Source organism: Sesamum indicum, linkage group LG4 (genome assembly GCF_000512975.1).
Source record: "Sesamum indicum cultivar Zhongzhi No. 13 linkage group LG4, S_indicum_v1.0, whole genome shotgun sequence".
NCBI lineage: Eukaryota > Viridiplantae > Streptophyta > Magnoliopsida > Lamiales > Pedaliaceae > Sesamum > Sesamum indicum.
In genome coordinates, this window is record NC_026148.1 from 17,265,425 (window position 1) to 17,276,683 (window position 11,259).

General features: G+C 40.2%; 1 protein-coding gene and 1 long non-coding RNA gene across 2 annotated transcripts; one reads left to right on the forward strand and one right to left on the reverse strand.

Moving 5' to 3' along the window:
- Positions 2,234 to 3,866, forward strand: LOC105161324 (lysM domain receptor-like kinase 3). Its single transcript, XM_011078971.2, has one exon. The coding sequence runs from the start codon at positions 2,434 to 2,436 to the stop codon at positions 3,700 to 3,702; it is 1,269 nt and encodes a 422-aa protein (XP_011077273.1). The 5' UTR covers positions 2,234 to 2,433; the 3' UTR covers positions 3,703 to 3,866.
- Positions 8,884 to 10,490, reverse strand: LOC110011913. Its single transcript, XR_002287010.1, has 3 exons — positions 9,973 to 10,490; positions 9,387 to 9,871; positions 8,884 to 9,314 (listed from the first exon to the last, which is right to left on the reverse strand). It is a non-coding gene; the product is annotated as an uncharacterized LOC110011913 (long non-coding RNA).

An 11,259-nucleotide genomic window follows, 5' to 3' on the forward strand; every position in this document is an offset into this window, starting at 1 on the left:
TTATATTGTTAATTCAAATAATTTATTTAAATTTATCATTACAAATAGAATGTCCAACAAAAATGTTGTTAACTCATGATTAGAGTACATAAAATTATTTATTAAACATATTATTATTACTTAAAAAAATAAATTTTAAATTGATTTTTCATACAAATATAATTACAAAAATACTATATAATTAAATCCACCTACAAACAAAATATTATACAACACATATTTAGCAATGAATATGGACTTTGGTACCACAGAATACAAAATCAAACATGCAATATATTTTGATAACTATCTTGCTTTATCCTCCCAATTTATTCCTAGTGTGCAAAATATTTGGCGGCACCATATTGTGGGACTTCCAATGTACTCAGTTATGCATAAACTCAAAGCATTAAAACCCATGTTTCAATAGCAACGAAGGAATAAGGGGGATTTGTCACGTAATGTACAGCTGGCTAAGGACTTTCTTGATACGGCTCAGCGGTTACTTAGCATGGATCGACATAATTCTCTGCTCTTGTCGCTTGAGCATTGTTGTAGATTGATATATGCACGAGCGGTGCAGCTTGAACACGTTATGCTTCAGCAGCGTGCCAAGATGCAATGGATGAAAGGAAGAGATCAATGCTCGTGAGTATTTTTCCAAAAAATTGCGCAGCGCTGTACAAAATGCCGAATTTTCCAAATTAATGATGAGCTTGGCCATAACCTTACGGATTACCAGGAGGTGATCCAGGAGTTTATTGGGTTCTATGGCAACTTGCTGGGAGGCGAGCGGAGCAGAAGGTTTCTAGATCTTCGATACCTACGTCCGTGGGTACGCCACATTGTGACTAATGAAGAGGCTCGGCTGATGATGCGTCCGGTGTCAGATGATGAGGTTAAATTAGCTATATTTGATATTGCAGCTGATAAAGCCCCTGGGCCGGATGGGTGTACCTCGGGATTTTATCAAGCTGCGTGGCCTATTGTGGGTGCTGAAGTGACGCAGGTTATTCGGGATTTCTTCACCAGTGGACGACTCTTAAGACAGGTGAATGCTACGATTCTAGCACTCATCCCCAAGGTAGGTTGGTCTTCACTATCGTTGGGCCGCTTCAAAACCCCTAGACATGCTTTTGTATTATGGCTGACGATCCTTGGTAAACTCTCCACTATGGATAAGCTTTGGTTAACTCATCTTAATAGTTACTGCGTACTTTGTTCTGATGGTGCTGATGAGACCCATGATCATCTTTTTTTTCGCTGCACTTATTCACGTGGCTGCTTGAGGGTGATTCGACGCACACTTCGGTTCGATTGGCCAAACCGAGCTTGGGCTACTGACGTCTTATGGGCTGCTCGAAGATGGAAAGGCAAACACTATATTTCTACGGCCTACTGCGCTCTTTTGGCCTCGTGTGTGTACCATATTTGGCGTGAGCACAACATTAGGCGATTTGATGAAGTACATAGAGGTATTTATTTTTGAGTATTTTGTTTTTTTTATGAAAATAGTGTGTATGTTTGGATTTATGTTTTAAAATAATTTAAAATAGTTTAAAATATGTTGCATTTTTTTTTGGTAAAGGTAATTTCGTTAAGTAAAAAAAATACAATAGTACAATACAACTTATTTAATCTAAGCGGTTTCTTTGACAGGCCAAGAAATATGCCATAAGCGGTAAAGCTCACAAGTGCTAATAGCAGTAGGTAATTCTACACTAAGAATCCTCTGCTGCACATCTCGAACCATCAGGGCAGCCACAGTGCGTAGTTTTTTCATTTATGAACAACTACTTTTGTCCAATGGCTATAATTTGGAGATAATATTTTATTACAATTGCACTTTTTTAATTTTTTATATATATATGAACAGTATGTTACTTAAATCACTTTATAAGTATAACAATATTATATGAGAATGTCAAATGAGGAGTAAAATAGAGTATTTATATAGTTTCTTTCCTTCTAAATCATAATAGAAGGTGTTAGGTGTAAATGGAGAATTTTCAAAGGTGTCTAAGTGTAATTTTTAAATTTTTTTAAGAGAAAGTGTAATTTTGTATTTTAGAAGATATATAAGTGTATTTAATCCTATTAATTATTAAATAATTAATTTATAACTTAATTATAATGGATGTATTAAAAGAAAATGCCATATCTGTATTTTTCAGTCAAACAATCACAAGAAAAATCTAAATTTGCTGTCAACAAACTTTCCAATATAAATATATATCAGCGCCTCCAAAAGGAAAAAGACTTGACTAAATACTTCCAAACCCCCACCCCATCCCAACTCCTACAGTTCAATCCCGTCGTAGGGGCGGACTTTAGCTGCTCCTCCGCGCCCGACCACCGCAACCACATGCCGTTTCTCAACCCGTCTTCGATATTTCTCACCCACAAACCTACCAGCTTTCTCTTTTCAATTTCTATTCTGAAAAGGTTTTCTCCATGTGCAAATCAAAGAAAATGACGAGACAAGTGATTGAACCCACCAAGCAACCTTCTTCAGCCACCCCAAGATCATCTTCATCATCAAGGACATCGAAGAAATCCCATCAGAATTCTTCGTCATCATCAGGCGCGTTCAACAACTTCGTACTCCCGAGCACAGCTTCCACCTCGAGCTTCTATAAAGACTCTCGGAGATCCTCCGCTTCGGACCTCACATCTCTTACCAGCCTCCGGGGTTCCATTCTCCGCGAACAGCCCCACGTCTATGATTTTCAAGAAATTTGCGCCGCGACCCACAATTTCTTGCTCAAGCCACATTCGTCGTCGTCGTCCTCCACCGCCTGGCGGTGTAATATACGTGATCAGACCGCGATGATCGTTCAGCGCAGGTTCCGCCGCCAGATGGACACCGCAGAGCTTGTGGATCGTCTTTCGGTAATTTGCCGGAGCCACCATTCTAGTTTGGTGAAGTTGAAAGGTGCTTCTATTTCTGGTAGTTACATATATTTGGTTTATGAGTATGTTCCTGGTGCCAGTCTTGCTGAATGTCTTAGAAATGCTATGAACCCTAATTTTACGGTGTTGTCAAATTGGATGTCGCGCATACGGATTGCGTCTGATATAGCTCATGGATTGGATTATGTTCATAATTCGACCGGGTTAGGATTTGAGTTTGTGCACAATCATATAAATAGTAGTAGCATTCTTGTTGAGGAGCCAATGTTGAATGCCAAGATTTGCCATTTCGGTACATCTGAGCTTTGTGGTGAGGTTGTGAAGGATGATATCGGCTTTAAGGAGCTTAAGAGATCAGATAGTAAGATTAAGAAGTTTGAGGGGACTAGAGGGTATATGGCCCCGGAGTTCCAGAGAAGTGGGATCGTGACACAGAAGTGTGATGTTTATGCATTTGGGGTTGTGATTCTTGAGTTGTTGTCCGGGATGGAGGCATTGACTTATAGAGTCGATGAGGAGAGTGGAAGTTATGTGAGGATATCGGTGGTGGATGGAGCAAGGGAGGCGGTGGAGGGCGGTGGAGGAGGGGTTAGGAAGTGGGTTGACAAGAGGTTGAGGGACTCATACCCAGTGGACGTGGTGGAGAAATTGGCACGATTGGCATTGGATTGTGTGATGGAAGATCCAGAAAGCAGGCCAGACATGGGTAAGGTGGTGATGCGGATTTCTCAGATGTTCTTGGAGTCACAGAACTGGTTGGAGAAATTGGGTGTTGTAACTGACTTTACCATTTCTCTGGCACCACGGTGACACCTCCTAACTTGATGATTTTGTACTGTCAGTAAGTTAAACTTTGATTGATGAGTGTAGATTATGATGGATCGACAGCTAACCAGTTGCAATACCTTTTATTTTCTTTCTGAAGTTGTCATTCTGTTTCCAAATGTCCAATGAAAAATACAGGTTTTTCTTTATTTGAAGCACCAATTTCATTGTGAATTCTGTGGAAATGTTTTAGGTGTATGAAAGGATTGAACATATAGACAGGAACTACGAATCCTAGTATCGTTGTAAGTCATATTTTTGTCTCTAAATATTCTCAGAATGGCTGTATCCTATTGTGGAACAACATAGAAAAGGCCACCAAGAATGCATGAAAGGTTCACAGTAGAATTATCCTGCTGGTGCATGATGTGACAATCAGCCTCTTTCTGTTTCTTTGAGAATGCCCATGTCTATGGGATTGACGATTCAAGAAATATTTGTGTGAACCAGGTCAAGTTCATTTTAAGAGTGCATTTGGCAGTCACTGACCAGTCCATGTTCTAAAGGTAACAAGAAGCAATAGCTTCTAGATACCTTCTGGATTCAGGCCTTACTACATTGGAACCAAAACCCTATGAATTTCATGAAAGCAGCAGCATCAGAAAATGCAAATTTCTTGGCATCTTAGGGGTGTAAATTTTCTTTCTATACATATGTAATTGATTTTCCGACAGGTACAAGATTTTTCTCCCTTGCTCAAAACTGTTCTTGTTTAATATATTTTTATGAAAAGCCTTGCCTCTGGGGAAGCTGCAGTCAAGTTGGCTACAGTATAGGTTCTGAGTTCTACATCTGGGCTATTGTTTCTTAAACGTCTTCTTGATGCTATTTCTTATGATGTTGAATGTATTTACAGTACAAGAATAATTCATTGTTTTCAGTTCATTCCATCTCAAAACTTAGAGGCTGAGAAAATTTTGCATGATGGACATTTTTCCATTGCCTTTTTTTGGAATGTAACCGACGACTACAAGCAGTTCCATTGACGTCCAGTTCATGAGGATTGATGCTTTAAGTCTTTACACTTGGTTCAACTTTCACACATCTGAACCATTTAACACTTAATGTGATGTTCAAAGCAGAAATCTATACGGAGTTTCATCTGCCTTGTATTGCTTGTTTATTGCATAATGTGATGTATTCTGATGGTGAAATGGATCAAAGTCAATGGAATTATGCAATCCATGATGTCTTATGGCATGCAAGAAGATAACCACGTCAAAGATTCAGGAGATTCTACTGTCAGGTCTCTCTCTCTCTTGGTGCTAAATCATATAGCTATTAAACTTTGATGAGTGTAACGAAATCTGAAGCCCAGCAGATTCAGGTACCTAGTACTTCCCACAAGTCAGAAGGCCAAGACTGGCTTCAGTTTCTTCATGACTTGGTCAGTCTTCGTCTACTATGATCATATCTGCAGTCAAATTTCATTCCGAAAATATGCCATTTTCATTAAAAATAAGATGAATATTAAGAAAAACAAGATTTCGTGTGTGGCAGCAATTTTCCTATTACAGGGTCCCAAATAGAAAGATGAGGATGTCAAGTCTCTCAAGAAGTTCTACTTGCAACAACAACAAACCTCACGGGCGGTGCATAGTGTTCTCATAATAATCTTTTGACCTTAAGTCAATGGGGGAAAGCAGGTACTTTATCTTGAATTGTGGCTGGAGAAGGGGGCTGAAAGTTTTCTAATTTTATTCGTAATTAGTACGAGAAAACAAATTGATAAGAAAAAACTAACTCTTATGATTTTACTGAATTACTATTATCTGTACTTTGTATTAAAAAATAAATAGATTAATATTATATTTATATAATTTTAGTATATCAAAAATTTAAAAATCTTATTATTAAAAATATTTATCAAATAAGAATAAGAAAAATTATCGAATTTGCTGATATTCATCAAAATGAGTATTGTTCATTTATTCTAAACTATTTAGTTTAAATAAATAAAAGTTACTAACTAGGTTGTTTACCTGATTGTTGACTTCGATGCAATAGTTTTTCAGCACAACTGTTATTTTTTTCTTTGGCAATTATGTAAAGTATTATCAGCGAGAAGGAGAAAAGAATTGGAGAGAAATTATATAGATAGATATATATGGGTGATAGAGTAAATAAAAGTAAAAACGTACTTTTTTTTTTTTATCTTTGTTGCCTTATACTCCCATTTTTTCACTCAATTTTAGATGAAAACAGGAATGGACTTTGGAAGAGTTTTATATACATCGAGTTTTACTTCACCTCCATATTTTCCTTCTACTAAATACAAGATTATCTCTTACACATTCATTTTTACTTATTCCTCTATTTTTCACTACAACCAAATGCACTCTAAAGTAATAAAATCCAATATATAAAGGGATAATTATATTTTCCTCCTCCAGGTTTGGTATAATTAATCGTAGACTCCTTATGATTCAGAAAATTATATTTAGCACCTCTAGAATTTACTTCCGTCTAACAAATAAGTACCTCAATTAATCAAAATTTATCGAATTTGCTTATTATAAAAAAAAATTGGCAAAAAATCTATATTTACCTCCAATTGACTTATTACTGATTTATTGCAGGTCAAACAAATATTTTTATGATCAAATTATCTCATACGTCTTCACGCATTTATGTATGAGAAGAGGTATATCTTCACGGTTATAAGGGTAGCTAGACAAATGACATGCAATAAGTTAATAATAAGTCAATTGAAGATAAATATCAATTTTTATTAAGTTTTTTTTGTTAATATTAGCAAATTTAGTGAATTTTTACTAAGTCAGAAACTTATTTACTAGATGGAAGCAAACTTCAAAGGTACTGGATGCAATTTCTCAAATTACATGGATAATGTATATGACCCAAAGAAGTTCGACGCAAGTAAAAATTAAGAACCCTTAACAGCCCAATAGGACCCATGACATTAGAAGAAGAAATGAAAGTTCAAGGCATCTCCCATTAGCCCTACAATCCATATGAAGGGAAGCGCCCAAGCCACTCTCGAATTTAGCCCAAGTATGTGGCCCAGTAATGATGATCGGGTTATGGCCCATACCCAGTCGTCCACACATGATATCCACCTGATTGCTACGCATGACACCTAGATCATATGAAAGACGTGTGTCAAGGCAGGTCCCTTTGAAGCCCTAAACTCCTGGAGCAGAAGGACTTCTTGTTGATTAAGGAATCCTCAACGGTGAAGAATCCCCCTCAGCTTAAAGTCATACTTAGCAAGATTAGCAAGAGATAAGATCGGATTATGGCTTATCTTAACAACTCTTATCAACTCATCCCAAGATTAAAGGAAACATGTAGAATCCTTCTGAAGGGGGACAACCCCTATAAATATAGGTTCGGTCCCCAGGCAGGGAACACCTTCCAGACTCTGAATTCTTGTTGTTAAACTCTTATTTTGCACTCTCTTTCCATTTTGAACATGATTTTTTTTATGAAATTCGATTAACATACTTTAATTTTTAATTATAATTTACTTTTATGATTATTATCTCTTAAATCTGATATTCTCAAGTTCTTTTATTTGTTCCCCCAAGTCTAGCATCAAAGCCAAGCTTGTTGGACCCGTGCTATTTTTGCCCGCATCAATTGGTGCCATTTGTGGGAACACAAAGTTCAAACGTGAGTTATAATGGAAATTCCTTGCAAAGCCGCGAACACGTAAAAGGTTGTGGAGGCACCTGGCAATGATCAGGCTTTGCAAGTTGTTGCAGGAATGTCTCTGACCCCGACTAGTGAAGGGTCTGCTCTAGTACCCCTGGCACTAGCGCCACCACCCCTAGATTTGTAGGTCCTATTGCTGATCCACTACGGCATGCATTTGCTCGGGAGAGTTATCCCTAGCTCTTTTGGGAGCCATTTAGCGAATAGTTTCAGAGGCTATCCGGGAATAGGTTGTAGCACTGGCCCCCCGCCCGAACAGTTACTCCATTTGATGTGGACGCCCCTAAAGAAGAAGCTGAAGGAGGTGCCCTGTACCTGCACCCCCAATGGCCAAAAGATAGGTTCCTCCAACAATGGCCTCTTAGGAGGTCCCTCTCAGTGGCTTGCACATTTGGAATGCCTTCAGAAGGGTCTCCAGGATGTCCAGTACCAAATTTCTAGGACTCCTACATTAGGGGATCCACAAGGGAAAGTCCCTTCACCATGTATACGGGACAAAAGCAATTATCCAACAGAGTTGTTGGTGCCCTCCTACAGGATCCTACATTTCTCAGAAGAAAACAACACGGAGTTACTAGAAGAATATCTAGACCTCATTGAAGAACTGAGGGAAAAAGCTTTCATTCGAACTCAAAGATATAAAAGTACAATGCTCTATACTCATAACAGGAGAGTGACGATACGAAGTCTTCAAGTAGAAGACCTTGTGTTACGCATGGTAGATGCATCAAAACCAGTGGAAAAGCTAGATCCCACCTGGGAAGGCCCCTTCAAGGTCACAACAGTAATAGGATGATGGTCTATGAACTCGAAGACCCTGAAGGACATCCGATATCACGACAATGGAATATTTCCAACCCTAAAAAGTACTACTCATGAAGAAAGTTATCTCCAACCCACACCAGCAATCCCATAATAGGTGCTCCTGAAGGACCCTTCCTAAGAATGTCCTCCTAAAAGGGCATCCTCTTCTAAGTCTTCCCGAATGACCCCTTCTAAAAATATCCTCCTACAAAGCATCCTCTCCTAGGCCCTCCTGAAGGACCCCGCCTAAAAATATCCTCCTGATAGACATCCTCCTATAGATCCTCCAAAAGGGCCCCTTCTAAGCTTTCATCTATATTATACTTCATTACTTCTTATAAATATATGTTTTGTATTATATTGTTCAACTATTCACTTATGGAAAAGTTTAAGGGTACATACTGCAAGAAAGGAACCTATCCACCAAGAAATTTTAGGGGGGGCCATCCCCCTTTCTCAAGAAAGCCAGGAGGACATCCCTGCTTGGAGTCCTTAGAAGGCACCCGTTAATAGTATGAATCAAGAACCATCTAGAACGTGGCACTATGAAAGTCCTATCTAGCAAGAAAAGAAGTCACAAGGGGCCCCCTAGACCAAAAGGTTTTGACAAACCTCCTCCAAAAACATGGAGGAGGGGTCCGTCATCATAATTGGGCATGCAGATAGATACCAACACATCGACAACCTCATTCATGGAGATGAACAACAAGTATGAAAAGCAGGAACCAAGCGAAGTGCATTACTAAACCCCTAGCCTAAACATGGTCAGGGGTGAATTGAAAATATCCCAGGAAGCAGAAAAATAAAATTGTTTCAACTTCATTTCAGATGGGGGTAGCAGGCCAAGCAAAGAAATAAATTGTTTTCCAACTAATATGCATTTTACACCAATTTTTCTCCCCACGTGAGTCTTCCAATTCCTTCTCCGGAGGGTTGTCGGCAACAGGCGAGGAGGCAACAGGAAGAGTTCCATCTATGGCTAGAGGGGGCCCTTCTCATTTCTCTTCAGGAGCACCCTCTCCCTAAAGATCCCTCGTTGTGGTATATTGCGGCTTTGTAGGGGGGACTCCTTATCTCTGCATCGGCCTCCCCCAAAATGGTATCCAGGTCTCCTTCTGCAAATTATTTACGAAGGCCATTGTTAAAATTGAAGATAATAAGAAAAGAAGACGAAAAAAGAAGTTAACCTGAGTTTGGGGGGAGAGCTCCATCTCCCTAGACGGAGGGCTCAACAAAGGAATCGGGTGCATTATCCAAAGCTGTAGCAAGATCAAGAAAGGATGACTCTTCTCCTGTAGAGGGGTACCCTTGAGCCTGGAACTACTCCTTGCAGACTGAAAAGTCATATTCAAAGAAGGGCCCTGCTATCTTTGCTACATCCTACTGATACTCCACAGAGCCCTTGAACTCCTTCAGGCGACTCTCCAAATAAGCCTCCAGGAAGTTTTTCTTTTCCTCGGAGTGGGGGAAGTCCATCACTGCCTTCTTTAGAGCGCTCTCCTAGGTGGCTGCCTCATTCTTCAGTTGCCTCACCTCCCTCTCCAGTTGCTGACATCATTTTGCCACCTCCTTCTTGGCATCCCTCAATTTGACATTCTCGTTCTCTATGCGCTCCAACCTGTCCTCCAGCTTACGCCTCTGGGCATCACCAAAAAAAGGGGTTCCCTAGGACCTGGAAGAAAGTTCCTCATAAATTGAGGCATCTTACAAAGAAATAAAATTTGTCAAAAAAAAGCGCACGAATACAAGCGGTAAATTTTAACTGAAGGGTACCTTGAAGAGATACAAGGCCCCCATCCCTTCTAACTCCACCTTAGCAAGAGGAGATAGCAGTTGCCTGTCCCCGGGCGATAGAACCCCCCTCCTCCAATCAACTACCAGGGAGGACTTCCCTTTGTCTTGATCGAGCAGATGGCGACTGTGAAGACACTATGGAGGTGCATGGGCAGGTCCTGAAGGAGTATCCATCTCTTCTCTAGAGGGAGGAGTAGGGAGAGGCATGGAGGAGGTGCGAGAAGAAGGTGCCCCGTCCGAGGCTTCTTTGAGGAACTCCTCGCTATAGGGCCTGGGGAGGCCCCCTTGAAGTCACTGGAAGCAGGGGCCTCCTTAGAAGATTTGGCCCCCAAAATGACCCCCAACACTTGGTTCTGCATCAGTTTGCCGAACACTATATTCTCTGCACAAGAGAAAACAAGATAATCAACATCTCAGAAAGACACCAAGAAAAGAAAGCGATGACAAATCAAAGACTTGAAAGGAATACCCAGAGAATTCCCCAAAGGATCTGACAAAAGAGCCAAAATGCCCCAATAACCTCTCATCTATTAAGGACCGACAATCATAAGGGGAGACATTCAGTTCTTCTAGCAAAGAAGATAGGGTTGCAGTCCTCTAGATCCACTGTCGGGGGAAGGACCAAGCATGGGGAAGAAAAATGAAAAAATAACTGACTTTCCAATGTTTCGGGGCATGAGGAAGATGTAGAAAAGACACTCTCAGACGAGGGACAAAGCAGAAGAACTCTTTCTCGGCCTTTTTAATGCGATAACACTTGGCAAAGGCATGGGAAGCTACAGGATAGTCATGGAAGCGAAGAACTATAAAAAAAATTGGTTAAAATTTTGAAGGAATTTAGAACTAATTGATTCAAAGGAACTCGAAAAAGAAGGACAACCTCAGAATAAAACAAAGGAACATTGAAGCGAAGACCTGACCTTAGTTGGGCGGCGAAAAAACATAAACAATTAGGGGGAGGTAGAAAGGGACGACTCACAGGCGATAGCGTATATACTACAAACTCGAGGGCGACATGATACTCTTGAAGGAACTGATCTATGGAGGAGGTTCGTAGGATGGAAGGACCTAAGTTAGAAGGTGACTCAAAGACCTTATCCTCTTCTTCCTCCTTCTCCACTGAGGGCATCTCTTTCGAAGGGGACCCAGAAGGCCTCCCCGCAGAAGAGGATTCAGGTGACTCTGCCCTTTCTAGGGAGGGCCTCACCCTTTCCTCCTCTGGGAAAGAACCTTCCCCTTCGTTTTCTTCCCCCTCTTCTTCTTCTT